Source organism: Pseudochaenichthys georgianus, chromosome 5 (genome assembly GCF_902827115.2).
Source record: "Pseudochaenichthys georgianus chromosome 5, fPseGeo1.2, whole genome shotgun sequence".
NCBI lineage: Eukaryota > Metazoa > Chordata > Actinopteri > Perciformes > Channichthyidae > Pseudochaenichthys > Pseudochaenichthys georgianus.
Genome location: NC_047507.1, coordinates 7,040,695 through 7,059,066, shown reverse-complemented (window position 1 = coordinate 7,059,066; position 18,372 = coordinate 7,040,695). Strand labels below are relative to the sequence as shown.

Genomic DNA, 18,372 nt, shown 5'->3' with positions numbered 1-18,372 from the left:
ACTCTCTAGTTCCCGGCGGCCACCCAACTCCACCCCGAAAACTTGGCTAAAAGAGCAGGCATGGGTGGGACAGCTGATGGGGGGATGGGACATGGCGCTGGCCGTGGCAAAGTGAAGCAGCAGGAACAGCAGCAGCAGAAACAGCACTCGAGCTGCAGCGGCTCCTCCGCCCAGGCTGCTTTCTTTGGGTAAAGTAGGCCAATGTAAACTCCCACTTCCTGTCGGCCTCGTCTCAGAGGGGGAGAGATGATCCTTCTGTGAAGAGGGAAAGGGCTGCTGCTCTGTAGGGACCGTTTCCACTCACACACACACACACACACACACACACACACACACACACACACACACACACACACACACACACACACACACAGAAATAGAAATACAGTCGCAGAGGCAGGCAAGGGAGTGAGTGGGAGAGAGCCAGCGAACGAGGGAGAGAGCGAGGAATACACAAACACAGTGGGGTTCAGGAATGTTAAACACATGCTTTATGGCATAAATAGCAGCCACTTTTGGTAAATTACAGTGAGTGCTCTGGCACTGTAAAGCACACAGCAGGAAAACACTCTCAGGTTTCAGATCCAGGCCCTGTACTCTCCCGAGGAACAAGTATGGGAGCATGTTGTGTTTTCATTTCTCTATAAAAAGGCAGACAGAAGTAGAGCAAGTTGTGATGCAGCAAAGATTTGAATGTAGGAGTTTTTTTAACTGGGACTTTGCGGTTATGGTGAACATGTAAGACTAGAAAGGAACAAGGCAAGATGTTGATCTAAAAGAATAAAGCAAATTCAAATGCCGCTCATCTATTCCATGGAGAAAAAGCACCTCCTCATTGAAGCTTCAAAAAGGAGGTTGCTAGAAAGAATGTACTGAGGAACAAGCAAAAGAAAAACCTCGAAGAACAAGCAAACTTTTAAATGAGCGGTTGTCAATCGTCTTTGCGAGCAGAGCCTCACGCTAACCTCAGGACATACCAGCTGACATCGTCAGAATAGTCCTCAACTAACCTCCAACAGCTGAGATTTTAATAGCCCTTTTATCCAAGAGCATCCTGAGGAAAACAATAGAGGGCATAACGACCGAAGCAGTCTCACATTAGTTCCATATTGGACCTGGTTCATGTTCGTGCCACATATGTTTGGGAATCTGTTCAAGAGATTTATTATTAAGCGGTGGTTAGGAAAGTATTTAGGAACTGAAGTACTTAAGGATATGGAGGAATATGTGTTTCCATTCAAATTAAAAGTGCTCAAAACTGAAAAGGTTCCTATTTTAATGTTATATGTTATATCATTAGATTCTTGTTTAACTAATGGTGATTTAGTGATGGGTTAATCTGCGTATTGCCGTCCATCCATCCACACTCAAAATGATTAAAAAGGTAAAGCAGGGAGTCTTTGTATTTGTGAAGCTGGAACCAGGACATATATTGGGGTGAACATGACTAAACAATAATATAAATAGTTACAAATACATTTCCTGTATCCATTCAATTACATCCCACTTTATTTAGCTGAACTTTTTTTGAGAAGTGACGCAGAATGTGCAATCAACCATGAAGAAACAATAACAAAATCGCAAGACCACTTTAAGTGCATTCGCTTCAAATAAAGTGCTACAAATGGGTTTCTTTGGCCCAAAGTGCAGTCGAAGCAAGTCGGTGTTTCAGTCTGCAACGGAAATGTGTGGACTTTCTGCTATGCTGATATGTAGGGAGGTCATTCCACTATTTTGGAGCCAGGATAGTGAGACACATACGGTTTATTAAGAACAAAGTACAATATTTCCTCTGGGATGATGTGGAGTGAAGGTAGAAAGGGGCCTTACAAGCAAAGTAAAGTATCTTAAACTTAAGTACAGAACTTGGTTACATTCGCCCACTGGTGTAAAGTACTGAGTGTGCGGGGTGAGTCACCGCTGGATGATGCAGCGGTCGTCCTGGTAGCTGTGAGCTGACTCAGTAGGAAATAAGGAACTGTGGAGTGGAACAGCTTACCTCACGATGATGGGTCTCATCCCACGCACACCAACTAACTCACTCACTCACTCTTTCGATAACTCACTCACTAGTGGCCTGACGTGCCGACTGAAGCAGAGCCGCCATGGGAACCTCCAGCTCCAGCCTGCGCAGACTCTGACTCACTGTCTGGTCGGAGGAGGAAGAGGAGAATGCTATACTGTCCCAGAGGACGAAAGAAGTACACACACAGCCTACTATAGTTCCACCGTAAGGTCACTTCAGAGTGTAGGGAGAAAGCATGGTAGATCTTTGGGGTAGATTGAAAACAGAAGTTCAGCGAAGTTCTCTTTTACACGCAAACGTATCCAGCAGTGTTTGCACAGTGACAGCGAGAAGTAGACGGCAGGTGGAAACTGGAAGCAGGTGCAGTCAGTTGTTCCCGTCCATCATCAAAGTGTGTTCACCTGCACATCTGCAGCGTCACCACGATGGTCCGGTCACTCGTCGTCACACACCTTAAGGTGCTGAACTGACAACCCCCAGTTAATGATCAAACACACCTTTCATAACCGACGGAACGACTGCGCCCAGATTCAACTGTACAGGCGGAGATATTTTACTCTAATGCAAAGGAGAAATCAAGTTTTAATAAACATAAATTACTTTATTGAATGAAAATTCATCAGTTATAACATACAAGAAATAGGAGTGAACACACAAGCATGGTACAAAAATTGAAATAACAAAGTCACCTGCACATTGCACGATAAAACAAAAAGGTTTAGGAAAGTTTAAAAATGCAGCTTTGTACTGGACAGGCTTCTGATCACATGTTAGTCTACCATGTCTCCATGGTGTAAACCTTAAAATCTTTGGTCCCAGCCTTCTTGCGTTTTCAAACTGTTTTGGCGCTAATTTCTACTAATACTGCATTCAATTTTATATCGACAAATACTAACTGAGGTAAAAAAAGGCACATTTTTGGTTTCAAAGTAACACAATATCAAGGCACAAATTCATTTAAGTTACAAAATATGGCTTTTGGCTTGTATTATTAACACTGTGGTAACCTTGAGTGCATGGCTTGCATTGTCTTCCGCGTTGCAGCGGCGCTTGCAAAGTGAAGCTTCTTTGGAAAATAACAGACAGCATGGCTTTTCCTATCTGTGAAAATCATCAGATAAAAGAGAAGGTTTGGATGTAGACAAAATAGAGGCTTAAAGTGATCCTCACCGGCGAAAAAATAAGGACTTAACTGATGCCATTCTTTTGTGATGACATGCTTCCTCTTTTTTTTCTTAAGCAAACCAAGGGCAGTGGAAGTCACCTGCTATCTGCCGCCGAAGGTCATGGCTGTAGCACCTGTTCGCACCTCGTCTATCTACACCACAGTACCAGGGACAGCTGTGTGTGCATTTGCTTTTTGTGTGTGTGACTGTTTGCGTGTGTGTGTGTGTGTGTGTGTGTGTGTGTTTTGAGGCATGCTGAGAGATTTATTCCACCCACGCACCCCAACTCTCAGCAGCTGTGTCTCGGCTATGATCCTGAGCTGGCCGGCACCAGGACGGAGACAGGAAAGAGCACCTCTTACCCCGATGAGTTCACTACATATTTGGTCTTTAGGAAACGGGCAGAAAAGCAACAAAGGGGGCTCATATCAAGTGAGTGTCGGCTTTGCTCGGTTTCAAATTTGGTCCGGCCATAAAAACCTGAGTCTAGATTGGAAGAAAAAGAATCTGCTCTTCAGATGTTTTAAAAAGTCATGTTGGCTTGTCAAGTCAGATCTTTAAATGAGGCTTAATTCCCTCCAGGTCTTTAAAAGGAAGCCACTTCATGCTCTTTGTGGCCTCGCAGGTCATTATCAGGCCAGCTTGTGCGGACCCCCTCTCCGTGGCCCTCGACCCCCCTGAGCTCTGACTGTCCCCCTCTTGTCTCTCTCGCTGTGGCGGTCACACGGCGGAGGAGCAGCAACCGGAGGAGCTGTGCTTCTGCAGCAGCGACATGCGGCTGAAGGTGCGAGAGCAGACGCCACATTGGTACTTCTTCACCTCGGCGTGAGTCTGCAGGTGAGCTCGCAGGTTGGAGCGGTCGGCGAAGGCCCGGTTGCAGTGGGTGCAGGAGAACGGACGCTCGCCTGGACGGAGAGACAGGAGAAAACACATCGGACAATGTCAGATAAGATATACTTTATTGATCCCAACTTGAGACGTGTTTTCGTCACAGCAGCATGTTAAAACAAGGCATTGCACATAAAAAGGAAAAAGAGTAAATAATATCTCAAAAATAACTAAAAAGTAAAATGTTTAGATATTGACAGAGGGGATAAAGATCTGTAGACAAAGGGCCAATTACCGTTAACACAATTTTAAAGCAGGATATTATTTAAGTGTGCATGGAATAACAAATGAAATGTAAATGTCAGGTGATCGACAGCCAGAGTTCACAAGACCAGTCCATAAACACCACACACACACACACACACACACACACACACACACACACACACACACACACACACACACACACACACACACACACACACACACACACACACACACACACACACACACACACACACACACACACACACACACACACACACACACACACACACACACACACACACACACACACACACACACACACACACACACACACACACACACACACACACACACACACACACACACACTGCAGATAATGAAGAAGCACATGGTGTGCTGGTGGGGTCAGAGCCTGACTGAATTAGCATGATTCAATCAGAGCCAAATGAGATCAGCACGCTAACAAGTGGCTGCCGTTACAAAGTGCTCAGTGATAGCAGAGCCTTCAGGCATTCCTTTAAACCTTTTGTCCCTCCTGTGTGTCCCCAATCTGCTGTCGTTCCCCAGCAGCCGTGATAAGACAATTAGCTGACGAGTCATTGTTGTTGGGACATTAAACACAATGAGCGATCGCTGAGCACCTGGTCTGCAGACGGCTGCCCCGTGTGATAACATCTTCTGGTCAAGTGTTGAGCTCATCAAACTGATTGTCATGGGTATGCTGCTCTGTGAGGAAGGAGGGACCTGCTGACTCGCATCTAATGCAGATTCACAGCTTCTACACACTAATTCTTCACTCCTGACTCAACAGTTATCAACATTATTAAAACTCGTCTTATTCCATTTCACATGTATATAGTTTACTCATCCTGCATTACTTGCACATTGGTCGCTTGCAACATCCTCTCTCAGTATTGTATTTCTATTCTGTTTCTTTGTGCACTATTTATGGTCTTATCTATATCAAGGTTGCTCTGTCGAAGGAGCCTGGGACTTGAGTTGTTCAATGCCATAGCTACACTGTAGCTTCTATGACAATAAAACCTTTGAATCTTTAAATAAAGCACATGAAGAAATGTGTTGTTTTTACCTGTGTGTGTGCGGATGTGGCCGCGCAGCAGCCAGGGCCTGGAGAAAGCCTTTCCACAGGTGGTGCACACACAGGGGAGTGTGTGTGAGCGGATGTGCATCTTCAGGGCCCCGAGGCTGGTGTACTCCTTGGGGCAGTGTTTGCAGAGGAAGGCCGGCCGGGCTGCTGTGGAGGGGGCCTTCCTCTCCTCCTCTTCCTCAGGGGGGCTGATATGAGGCATGACACCGGTGCATTTCATCCGCTGGCGGGGGGCATATGTGTGGACCGGTTCTGGACTCGGAGGGTCTGATGTGCGACCTTCGTCCTCCTCTCCACAGCTGCTGGCACTGCTGCTGAGGCTGGAGGGGGAGCTGAGGTCCAGGGGCCCTGGGGTGGCAGAGGGCTCTGTTTGGGAGATGGGCAGGTAGAGGGCGGGCAGCACGCTCAGGTCCCAAACCAGACCTGTGGTGAAGCAGGTGTTGTCCCCTGAGGGGAGCTCAGCGAGGGGATACCTCTCCAGTGACATGTCTGAGGCAGAAGGAGGAGGATGGTTTAATCATAATGCACACTATATACATGACGAGAAGTAAAACAGCACAACGTGTCTTAAACACATTCCCCAACTACTCCTATCCCGTCTGTTTTCTCTTAGGAGATAAACTCATAATTCCTCAACATTAACTGAGCATAAAGTTGGAGCGATGGGAAGGTTTCATGGGCCGTTTCCTCCCACGTATTCACAAGGGCTTGTAACATGAATGGTGCTCTGTCTGGTTGCAGAAAGGAAGGGGGGAAAGTGCATCTAACGGGCCCCGACTTGAACGGGGAGTAGCCGGGTTCGCTGCTGAACCAGACGCAAAAAGCACTGCACTGTTGATTCCCAAAATACAACCACCTTCAACTTAAAAGTCACAACAAAGCTCAACTTCGCGAAAACAGGTGCATTTTACGCATTCAGTTAAACAACTTTCATAAGTCATACAGAAATATAAAAAAAGTTTCAACTCACCATTGTGGCATACCAGTTCACTGTAGTTTGGCTTTTGTTTCGCGAAGTACTTTTTGACCAAGAAAGATCGAGGCATTGTCCTTGTGAGCGTCAGAGAACTGTGCGTAAAAGTATCCCGTGGTCGCGACGCACAGTTTGTACAAAGAGTAAAAAAAAACACAAATCTTGGTCCTCGGATCCGCAGGAAACGTCTTCCTATAGTCCTCAAGTTGGAGCGGAAAAGTGTGTGTGTGAGTGTGTGTGTGTGTGTATGTGTGTGTGTGCAGCGTTCATGCAGAATGACTAAATACTGGCCTCTGTTCTGAAGTACTCTGACACAGGCGGTAGGGGTGTGCTCGCCCCGAGGGCCCTCCCCACCTCCCGTGTCACCGATCAAGTGCTCAGCATGAAGCCTCCATGCACTTTGCAACAACAAAAACACCAGCAGCCTTGAGACAAGGGAGGGACCCCAGTGGTGTTGACCTGCAGACACGAAAAGGTGAAGAGACAGTAGCGAATTATTACAACTGCGCGAGTGTCATACATTAAAACCACATACTGGGACACTATTAAGCAGATACCTGGATATGTTGTGAAAATATATCAAACTACAACTGCAGCCTTAAGGACTGGTCGATAGTCCGCCACAGTACATAGCTCAACATTACATTCAAACCAATATAAATGTAATTGTAATAATCAAAGTCTCCTACTATGACAGTATGTCTTTTTAACACTTAGGGTCATTGTCTAGTTATCAGTCACTCACTGTGTCTCCTCATTTGGTGAATTTAGAAGGAAACAACGTCTCAAAGTGATTATATCATGAATTCAAACTTCAAAATTGTAGTTGTGTATTACTTTAAGGTTAAAATGTTTGTATGAATTAATATGTCATGAAAGGATTATTGTTCTCAGGCTGTGATAATGAGGTCATCAGATCTGCCACACTTTATTAAATACATTTAAAAAATAAAGCTACATCTTGATACACAGGGTGTCTGTCTTGAGTACTTCAGTAGAGTACCTGCGCCATCTTGTGGAATAAAGGCAGTGATGACATAGCACGAGATCATTCCAATGAACACTAGGTGGCGCTTTTACAGAGGTTCCTTTACATTTAGAGCAGAGACAGGTATCATTTCAAGGGATTTCCAAAACTGTGTCACCTGTGAAATGAGGGATTTAAACACCCTGTGACTGATGGCTGTGTGACCTCTGTCCTGCCAAAGACCTTCTTCTTCGCTTGTTCCTCAAACTGCGACAGTAAAAAAATCAATGAGCTATTTTTGTCCCACTATTGACTTTTTAAGACATTCAAATACGGCCTGAAGGGCAGTAAGGTGTGGGGGATATACATTTCACAACAAGACGATTTAAGATGATACATCTTCAAGTTACAATTTGTTAATTAGATATTATTAATAAGCAGTATAATACTTATGTGCAATATAAATATACACTCAGCACTGCGAGTATCTTGCAGGAATAAAATGAAAACGGCCATTCTTTGTACAAACTATGAGAAGCTTTAAGTCACTGGCAAAATGAAGTTTGCCAACATCAAATTCATGGCAAACTTCAGGGCAATGCTCAAATCAACAGCCACCATGTTAGCATTATTAGAAACATATCTGGAATGCAGATTAAACTGTAAACAATAAAACACCATAAATAAGAAAATCATATATATGTTGTCCTCCCACACACATATTTCCATACATATTATCATACACAGGCCTAGTATAAGTACAAGTGCAGTACATATTCAGTTGGATTATGGCCTCAGGCTGAGTGACAGTTTATGTTTCTTGCCTTTTTTGTGGAGTTTGTTTGTGTTGTGTCTAGCAGATAATGAATCCTTCCCCAAAAGCCTTAATACACAAAGGTTACTCTCGATAAATTGCCCACATATCTAAGAGTGAATATGCATCAGTTTAAAAAAAGCGTTTGCTTTCATGTGTCCTTGCAGTCAAACAAGGACAGGGTCATTGAAGTTAGATTGTTGTGATGCCAATGTGTGGCCTTACACAGTATAAGACATTTTCCCAGAACATCCCTGATTCTGATTTAAGATTGTTTTTTATTTTACTCAAGTAGGCCTTTCACCTTTACTTAATACATTATAGTAGGCAACTAGAGGTACATATTCCTCCTGTGTAAACCTACTTTTAATAAAACCGATTCTGATTCTAAAGAGGTTTGGCTTTATCATTGATCAATCACTAGGGGGAGACAAAGACTGACCAGTTGAATTTTTGTGACGCCCTGCAGACAGAGCACAATAATCTTACCAAAACCAGCTGTTCTGCTTCTGCTCACACCAGTCTATAGCTCACACACACAAATACACGTCATCGTAGCAAGAGTCCCTTTCTTCTCTTGAACGTTTAGGATTGAATTGCCATCCTCCGATTAGCACATGGATAAACAGAGCATCTTACTGCCTACTTCCGGGTTTCCTACTTATGTTTGTTAAACAGCCAAATATTGAGAAATAACTTAATGTGTCTATCACTGCGGCGAATATTCACCAGTGCTGTAGTTCAGACGGCTGGGCGCTCATGCGAAGAAGAGACGTACAGTAGACATAACAATTCACTGTTTGAATTCACAGTAATTAATTAAAGCGCATGCGCGATGCACAGCCTCTGATTGGTTGCTGTCTCCTTCTGGGCGGGGCTTCTGTTGTCTGTGGTCGGTTCATAGGGGTCGGTTGCAGATTTGAATTACAGAACAATAACAGGCTGTTAGTTAACATTAACAGGCAACACATTAATATACCTGCTGTGAAAATTAGCAGCATTTACACCAAACAATGGTCTGCGAGAGAAACTGCGAAACACTACAGCAGGTAAGGACACAGAAAAGCAAGCCGACTGCAAATTCATTGAATGCATTACGTTAGACAATGCTAAAACACCCATTTAAGTTGTTGTTGACACCAGAGACACAATTTGTCCGATTATATTATCCTCCCAAAAATGCATTGTACGTGTACCGCAGGCTGTCATTGGTTTTCTTAATTTAATTAATTAGCTATGCAAGGAATACTATATCGTGATTTGGCTGCAAACCACCGAGGACTCTGTGACCCAAATACCCGAAACAATGTCCAAAAATATATTTAAACGGAAGTCAGTGAGCAATACATTGATTGTTTGATTCGGCAGAGACGTGATCCCTCTGCCTGCAGTAGTGTTTTAATAATTCAGTGATATGCCCCTTATACAGTCTATTATACCTTGTTGCATGAAAGCAAGATGACATCAGGCAGTTAAAAGTGTTTGCACTGCAGAAATGAATGCAATAGAGCAATGGCTCAACATGGACCTTCCTCAGTCTAAGTTGCAGAGCAGGCATTTTTGCACTGACAAAATGTTCCATAAAAGAAACCCCTCCCCCATATGAGCCAAAACAGATGGACACCAACAATGACATTCTGGGGAGTGGGCATCATTATTCAAACCACTTTATTACAAGACATTTCATTGGACATCCTGGTCAGCTGACCCAGATTTCTTGAATTTTGAAATAATAATGAAGCAAGGGTTTCTTGGCATCACTCCCAAACAGTCAAAATAGGATTAGCATCACTGAAGGAAGCATTGAAGATGTGTGATATGATTTGATGAGCCCTTTTCTTTTCTTGTCTCAAGCAGATATAGACTCTTGCAGCGCCTGAGCAAGGAATCAACAGTATAGAGAAACACCTCAAGGGAAGACTAAGACAAAGTTAGAATATGTTCAAAACCATCACCCGTCTGTTTTTTGGGGGTGAGGAGGAGACCCCTGAAGATGTGAAGTCTGGAGAAGTGGTGGAAGAAGGATGGCTTGTTGTGAATCATCAAGGTCAGTCATTTTTTTAATTTAACTATCTGCAATGTCCCAATATATAAAGAAATATGGAGTGTAAGTAGGGCACAATCATTTTGATGGAAATTGTTAAATGTTATCTTAAATCATAACCCGGCATTTATTCTAAATAATTCCCAAAAGTCATGTTTATGTGGACTCATAACCGTGATTGGAGGCTGCCTTTAATCCAATGAAGGCAAACTACAAACTCAAATAATGAAATCATATTACCAAACGCTGACTATGGATAAGTACCTCATACTAACCTACTTTAAAATATCCGGGAAAAATCCATTTAAACACCACTACAGAAAGACCACCAACCTCCTGTATACTGAATTATTTCTCAATGATATGACGTAAATCCTTTCTGTCTCCGCAGAGCCAAGCTCATCAGCGAACCAGGTCACAGAGCCGGCCGACACACAGCCATCAAACTCTGCTCTCCATGAAGACGTAGCTGTGAACATGGAAAGTGACATGAGGTGAGGAATCCTTTCAAAACATCACATTACATTTGAACGGGAAAAAATGTAAGTGTTTACAATAATAAACAGGGACCATTTCAAACCCCCAAATATATTACATTTATTTTTAACTTCAGGTGGATGAACAATGTCTCAGGCTGTTAGACTCACATACTTCCTCGTGTTTCTCTCCAGTGTGTTGGATCCAGAGCTTGCGGTTCAGAGCAGCAGTCTAGCCGTCACCGCCCCTCTTCCTCACCCTAAAGATTTGCTTGAAGTGACACAACTACCCTGCAACAAGAAGACCTGGGTCGACCCACACCACATGTCTCGTAACGCCATTCAACGGCAGAACCGTGTTCGCACCGGAGTCCAACATCACGCCTTTCACCTCCAACAGCCGGCACATCGCAACCTCAGCCACTGAAGCTCTGTTTTTAAATAAACGTACAACATGTATCACGCTAAATACACATCATCAGAAGTCCTTTATTCAAAGGGGAAATGTACACACATCGACACTCAATTGTGTCTCGTCATATTTAATCTATACATCTCATCTTGATGTAACCAATCACTACAACAGGCAGCTACATTATACTTCGTACTGGATGTGAATTGATATGAAGATGTCCGCCTGATGAAATGAAACACACCATGTTTTCTTGTATTTGCTAAAGTGGATGAGTGCATGTCCTTTCTAAGATTGTGGACAAAGTGTTGTAATGTGTGTATTGATTAGCTTTTATTTACCTGTATGTAAAAACACCAAACCTTTTTTATCTGCTGCCAAATAAAAACGAGAAATATGCAGCTGATGCTTTGTTTATGAGCTCACAGTTTGACATGTCCGAATGCTGACATCTCATTGGTTGGGAGATGATTGCACCTGCTGTGTTTGATTACAAGCTCACCTGAGGGAAGGTTTCAACTTACGGGCTTTTTACAATCAGGAGGGTTAGTGTCTGTGAAGAGCTCTTAAATATATATGAGGATGTTATCCCCTGTAACAAAACTTAACAAGCAGTTCAAATCTGGTTACAAAAGTTTTGCTGATCCTTCTGACTTGGCTGATCGCTCAAGGGACTTCTGTGCCTTGAGCGGAAGCTGTGGTAAGTGGATACAAATATATGTAAGCCTTTCATAATTGCTCATTTGCAAATCACCTTATTAGATGTCAGTGGGGGGACAGGCAGGATTTATATCAACCTGACCTGAATATTCTTTACTGTGGTAAATGTTAACCTTTTCCTTGCTGCTGCCACAGACCTCAACCATCACCCAAAGGACGTCCCTCTGAAACAGCTGGTATCTGGAAGCCCATACGTGTTTGACCGAAAAGTGTCCGGCCCCGAAGAGACAGACGAGGACCGCACCAATCAGGCCACACTCCTACATCTCTATGCTGTTTCTATCACCTTCGCCATCGGAGTGACCATTGCCTTGATCCTGCATACATACCTGGGTGAAAGATTGGTAGGTCAAGCACAGGGTTACTTAGGAAATGTATTCTGTTACAATTACTAGTTACCTGTGGATAAATGTAATCACTAACCTCATCTGAGTATCATAATATAAAACTAATTTAATCTGATTATGTTCTTTTTGTTCTGCCTCAATCAATCAAACTATGATAGTAAGGATACAAAAAGTGTCTTCTGCTCAGCATATTCCGTCAGTAGCCTATACTCCAACAATGAAACGCATGGGCACATACTACCAGCAGAAATCAATTCTGAGCTGACAGAAAATGCTCAGTTATCATTTAATACATAAACTCACACACGATCCTATTGACAGGTTCAACTACTGAATTAAAAAAAGAACAAATGACCCAAAGAAAACCATAAAGCATATTTAGGCAGCAGACGTGGTCCGGCAGGGGCTTGGACTGTGAGCCGTAGGGGCGCCGGTTCAACTCCCCGACCAGATCTAAATGTGGAGTGTGAACTGCTACTTGGAGACGTCCCGGTTCACCTCCTTGGCCCTGCCGTGGTGCCCTTGAGCAAGGCACCGGACACCCACATATACACAAAGACTACGTACAGTATACTATGACAACATAATCAGAATAATCAAATCAAATATGTGCACTACCAATTGTAACCACAAGTTATTTGTTCTCATTATTCCCCAGGTGTTAGCAAAAGGTGCTGTGGTGTCGGATCATGAGCTCTGCTCTGCCTTCGGACACAGAGTCCTCCGTGATGGGGGGTCCAGTGTCGACGCTGCCATCACTGCCGCCCTGTGTCTGGGTGTTGTGCATCCACATGTGTCAGGGGTCGGTGGGTATGTGATTCACCTGTTGTTTGTATGCATAGTTTAAAATATACATCGATGTATTCGATCACAAATTCGTCCTTGTTGTGTAGAGGTGGTGTGATGCTGGTTCATGACATCCGGAAGAATAAAACCAGGGTGATCGATTTCCAGGGATCTGCACCGAAAACCCTGAACGAGGAGATGCTGCAAAATGTTTCAGAAGTAAAGGTGATTTTGCGAGTGTATACAAAAGTCCCTGAAAGGAAAGTAAGGATCAGAAAAAATAAAGGTGGATATTTAAAAAAAAAAATCTTCTGTAAACTGTTTTATCTTCTGGGTTAACGACATAAGAACGGATGACGACAAAGGTTTTGCCAGGATAATATTTTAATGTCCCTTTTTGTGTATCTGTAAATAAGTTTAGTGTGTCGTTGTAATTCTCATTTGGACCAGAAGAGGTCAAAGTTCACCACAACCCCATGTTCAAAATAGGACTGAAAACCTTAAGGTAGTTGCATATATTGTGTATCAGCAAGTTATGTAACACTTTTGTCATGTATTTTAATTGGGGGCAGACCTTCAAACATTCTATGCACAAGTAAAATGTCTTTTCTGAGTTTAAGATATAATATTGTGCTAACATTTGATGACATTAATTTCACATTGTATACGGTTGCCGACAACACGTCCAATTTACGTCTAAAGTCCTAAACACTGGAACTAAAATACTTTATATCAGTCTTGTAAAAAATGGGTTATTAGACAATCTGTAATAATCTACTCCGTCCATGCAGGCCGGTCTGCAGGTGGGGGTGCCAGGAATGCTCAGAGGGTTACACCGCGCTCACAGCTTGTACGGGAGGTAAGAGTTCACTCTGATGTTCAGTCCATTTATTTATATCCTTAAGTCAAATGTCTCACCACGAAATCTGTGCAGTCTGCCATGGGAGGATGTGGTCGCCAGAGCTGCTGCTGTGGCCAAAGAAGGTTTCAATGTGTCTTTCAGTCTTGGTGAGTAAAATCAAAAGTCACTTTACCACATTACAAGATGATGATGTCGCCTCAGGATGTGATACCAGGAAGTGACTCATTTGTGTTATTCTACAGCTGAGGCTATATCAAAGGTAAAAGGTCAGAGGGCGTCACAACGTTTCAGGGACTTGTTCTTCCCCGATGGCCAAGCTCTGCGTCCTGGTTCATCTCTGATGATGTCCAGTCTGGCTGGAGTCCTAGAGGCCGGTCTGTCTAACTTCTATGATGGAAACTTCTCAAAAGAGATGGAGGATGAGGTGAATGGTGTGAAATGTGTCAAAATTATAGTTTGTCATTTGCTTTTCATTTAAGTTGTAAGAGGACATATTCTGCTCATTCTCAAGTTCTTATTAGTGTCCTGTGTCTCTAGTCTACTGGAACATGTCTCCATGCTTTAATGTTCAAAAAGGTCTTTATGTTTCTCATACTGCCTCTTTTCACCCTCTGTCTGAAACCAGAGCCCAGTCTGCTCTGATTGGTTTGCTGGCCAACTCTGTTGTGATTGGTCAACTGCTTAGAGACTTTCCAATCTTAGTCTATCATTACAATGATGTTGGAGCGCTACCCAATAGAAGCACGAGTGTTATATAGGGACATCATCACGATACAAAGCAAACAAAGGAGTCCAATGGAGGTGTTTTAGTCAGGGGGGCGATGTTGGAGAGAAACTTTGGGATTTTAGCCTTTCGAGACCATTGACATGCACACAAACCCATATCACACACTACAGGAAAGGGAATCCCCAAAAAAGCATGATTGGGTCTCTTTAACAGTTACAATGATACTGTTTTAACATATTTTGTTATGTTCTCATTCAAAGGTGCGAGCTAATGGAGGGGTCCTGAGCAGAGAGGACATCAGTGCTTACAGCGTACAAGTGGAGCAGCCACTGGAAGGCCTGTACAATGGTAATATTCATCAATAATATCCATATATATTTATTTTTTCATTTTGATACCCTTTTCCATGTTGTGTTACTCTTGTCTTAGAATCCATTATTCAAGTTCCTCCTCAACCTGCTGGTGCAGCGTTGATATCAGCACTCAACATTTTGGAGGGCCTCCACCTCAACGAGAACAATAACACTGAAAATCAAACGCACCACTGGGTTGCTGAGGTACTGCATTGCCAAGCTTAAAGGTGGGGTTTCAGAAACCAGCTCGAGATACACTTTTTGTTATATTCCATGGAATGCTCTTAACATCCCGATAGCAATGAATATCTGAAGTGCTTTGACAAAAAATCCATAACAAAATGTCATCTGTGGAAGCCGTGATACTGTAAAAAGTACAACAGCCTGCCTGCCTGTCAGCCTTCCATCGGGGCACAAACTTATCTCGTGCCCTCATTGGTCATGTGCGCGTTCGTGTGTGTTGGAGGAGGGGCTCTGTAAGGAAGTGGCAGATTTTCTCCGGTTGTGTATTTTCAAATTCTAGCGATCTCGAGCCGGTTTCTCAAACTTACCTACCCCACCTTTAAATATCACAATGTTGTTGTTTGTTTAACATACCAGCCGTTTTGATGGTAAATCTCCGTCATAAGAATGATTTATGTCTCCCTTTTTAAGGCTCTGAAAGAAACTTTGACCAGTGGTTTGGGCGACCCTAAATATAACTCTTCAGTGACTCAGCTGCTGTCTGACATGCTGAGGTAAACTACATTAGGGACGAACAACTGTGACAATTAATTCAATAATAATCAATAACAATATTTTCTTCATAATAAGTTTATTTCGTCTATGAAACGTGTACATTTCACGATAAACCTCGGGCCCATGCCAAATGTATTGTTTTATTTGATTTAAAAACAAATGAAGCAGGGCAAGTTCATTTAAATGACACATTTATCCTCAAGTTCCAAGAGTAAAAGTTAGAGCAAAATGTGTGTTCTGTCGTCATGAATCCTTATATTTTCATATGTAACTGTTACTTATCTTCTGCCTTAATCGATAGCCACTGTTCTGCAAAAACAAATCAGTTCAAAAGCAGCTAACATCCTTTTAATTCCTCTCTGCAAAAGTAAGACTCAAGCAGAGGTGCTTCGCCAGAGGATCAATTCATCCCATACCTCTGCACCCGACTCCATCCCCTCCCTGCAGACGGAGCGGATGGCTGGACACGTTGCAGTCATGGGACCCGACGACCTGATGGTGACGGTCACCAGGTGACTGTTGCGAGGAGGATAGGTGTGGTATGTGCTGCTGGGCACGAGGACATTCTCTCATCTTATCTCTTGTCTTTGTGATCTTCAGTTCTTTGAGCACGCCATTCGGGAGCAGAATCGTCACGGCGTCAGGCGTTATTCTCAACAGCCTCATGTTCAACTCCTCCTGGACAAATGAAGCCCGGGGGCAACTCTCAAAGAACCAGGTGCATTGCTTTCTTTAGAAACATCTCACTAAAGAAAATCAGACATCTCCAAAGTTGTTTTTATGAAAGAGGCCCTATTATGCATTTCTGGGTTTCCCCTTCCCGTATGTGCTAGGTTTCTGGGCAGGTGGTCTGTTGAAGCTAACATCCCCCAGTTCCGTCCAGAGGGAGTTTCCCTTCCTCATTAGACTCCTTTGTTTTCCTCCAACTTCTTGACATCACTATGTAACACTCGCACTTCTATTGGCTAGCGCTCCATCACATTGTACATAACGTGATAGACTAAGGGGCGGGACATCCATAAGAGGTTGACCAAGAGGTGCTGCAGCATAGGCAGTATGAGAAAGAGAATATTCAAACATGTAAACAGACGAGTCTGAAAATGCAAATATGAACCTGAAAATGTGCAGTATAGTGTCTCTTAAACTATTGCTCACTGTTTGTGCTTTTGTTTGCTTTAGAAAACCAAAGTCCAGCCAGGAAAGAGGATCCTCTCCTCTCTCATGCCGGTGATAGTGATGCCTGCGGGGCATACATGTGGCGTCTACATGGCACTCAGCAGCTCGGGGGGGCAACAGAGTTTGAGTGTGATCGCCCAGGTTTGACCAATTAACATGTTTTTGTTTCTATCTCTTTATTTAGCTTTGTGTAATTAATATACTGGAACAAATGTAAAAGATGGATTATTGTATAGATCGAACAGATGTGCAAACTGTAATATAAATGCTGTGTGACTTCACATATAGAAAAGATTAGGGTCTGATTCACTGGAAGTAGGTTTTAATACAAAAACATTGACAGTGTACACTCTTTGTGTTGTAGGTGTTGATCAGTGCACTGTCCTCACATCAAGAGAGACATGACAGCCTCTCCCTGACAAATAAGCCTCTTGTTGACTGTAAGTTTTCTCTATTGCTATTATTTTTTTTATATTTTTTGTAATAGTAATGTCCTTTTCTAAATCTCCATTATCAGCGGAGTTTCCTGAGGAGGGCGAGCAGTTGTTGGATGAAGAAGGCCACGCACTTCAGAGAGGGAAGACAAACTCTGTTCAGGGGATCCTGAGGAACAGAGATATAATTAGATCCATACATGTACCTCAATTATCTGAAGGATTCTTATAAACTTCATTTTTCAATAAATGTCTTCAAAGAGTTCAATTATTTAGAAATGTTGGCATTATAAGGTTGACTGTTGTTGTTTCCAGTGATATTGTGATCACAAGTCAACAAGAGGGCAGTACTTTATATTAGAGAAGGGAACATGGTCTGTTAATTGTCTTGAAATTGAATAATCCCATCATACTCAAGCTCCACATTGAAGGTCAATTCTGTCATGGATTAAAAAACAAGATAAAAGCAACTATGAATAATGTCTTTTTGAAGAAAAACAACGGTAATGAAAAGCAGACGAGCAGTGGAGATACTGTCAGACATACCCACGTCACAAATATATATGTATCTTATTCAACTTTGCATTCTAGCTTACTTCAAAACAATGCTGCGGTTGAAATAAAATAACTACAGTAGAGCTACACAGATTAGAATTTGGTAGTTTTCAACACAGAGCAGGATATCATGATTATTGTTAAGGCCACTTTATCATGCTACAACAGAACCATATTCTTTTTGTATAAAGAAACTACTTGTAAACAAAAAAATTACTTTATTGTTATTTCAATTTTTACATTTTTGAATAATAAACTACAAGATCACTAAAACGAGTTATTCAAATATTTATAATCTTTACCTGCCAAATGAAAAAAAGTCGTCTTGTACTATAACACCCATTCAAAAATAATTGTTGTTATTCGCTCATCCTTCCGTCTGTCGAGCTGCTAGGAGCACCCGTTGTGACCAGATGAAAATAGGCACGATCTGCATGAAAACAGAGCTTAGTCAGGAACCCTTATGCAAGTATGTGAAGATTTAGATCCCACAAATAAATACTCATACAAGAGAACACCTTGCTTTGTGATGAGTTTTAATGTTTATAACTGTGTTACCTGTTCACTCTCTGTGTCCAGGGCAGATGGAGCTT

General features: G+C 42.6%; 3 protein-coding genes across 5 annotated transcripts; 2 read left to right on the top strand and 1 right to left on the bottom strand.

Annotated features, from left to right (window-relative positions):
* Nucleotides 1-2,601: 2,601 nt before the first annotated feature.
* Nucleotides 2,602-8,947, bottom strand: snai1a (snail family zinc finger 1a). 2 transcript variants are annotated; one of them, XM_034083665.2, is made up of 4 exons: nucleotides 8,879-8,947; nucleotides 6,366-6,827; nucleotides 5,378-5,884; nucleotides 2,602-4,097 (listed from the first exon to the last, which is right to left on the bottom strand). In XM_034083665.2, exons 2-4 carry the CDS (start codon nucleotides 6,439-6,441, stop codon nucleotides 3,913-3,915), a joined length of 768 nt encoding a protein of 255 aa, XP_033939556.1. In that variant the 5' UTR covers nucleotides 6,442-6,827; nucleotides 8,879-8,947; the 3' UTR covers nucleotides 2,602-3,912. The 2 variants fall into 2 exon arrangements, with proteins under 2 accessions (XP_033939556.1, XP_033939557.1); XM_034083666.2 differs by lacking the exon at nucleotides 8,879-8,947 and adding an exon at nucleotides 8,639-8,717.
* A 102-nt stretch (nucleotides 8,948-9,049) lies between these two features.
* Nucleotides 9,050-11,474, top strand: LOC139433811 (tumor protein p53 inducible nuclear protein 2). Of its 2 annotated transcripts, none has more exons than XM_071203061.1 (4): nucleotides 9,050-9,198; nucleotides 10,007-10,196; nucleotides 10,585-10,687; nucleotides 10,865-11,474. In XM_071203061.1, exons 2-4 carry the CDS (start codon nucleotides 10,088-10,090, stop codon nucleotides 11,094-11,096), a joined length of 444 nt encoding a protein of 147 aa, XP_071059162.1. In that variant the 5' UTR covers nucleotides 9,050-9,198; nucleotides 10,007-10,087; the 3' UTR covers nucleotides 11,097-11,474. The 2 variants fall into 2 exon arrangements, with proteins under 2 accessions (XP_071059162.1, XP_071059163.1); XM_071203062.1 differs by having other exon boundaries at nucleotides 10,004-10,196.
* A 151-nt stretch (nucleotides 11,475-11,625) lies between these two features.
* On the top strand, nucleotides 11,626-17,744 carry LOC117447095 (glutathione hydrolase 7-like). Its single transcript, XM_034083699.1, has 15 exons — nucleotides 11,626-11,781; nucleotides 11,937-12,145; nucleotides 12,807-12,958; nucleotides 13,042-13,159; nucleotides 13,726-13,793; nucleotides 13,869-13,942; nucleotides 14,039-14,220; nucleotides 14,784-14,871; nucleotides 14,953-15,080; nucleotides 15,531-15,613; nucleotides 15,983-16,126; nucleotides 16,215-16,332; nucleotides 16,794-16,931; nucleotides 17,155-17,230; nucleotides 17,308-17,744. Exons 1-15 carry the CDS (start codon nucleotides 11,658-11,660, stop codon nucleotides 17,454-17,456), a joined length of 1,851 nt encoding a protein of 616 aa, XP_033939590.1. The 5' UTR covers nucleotides 11,626-11,657; the 3' UTR covers nucleotides 17,457-17,744.
* Nucleotides 17,745-18,372: the final 628 nt, after the last annotated feature.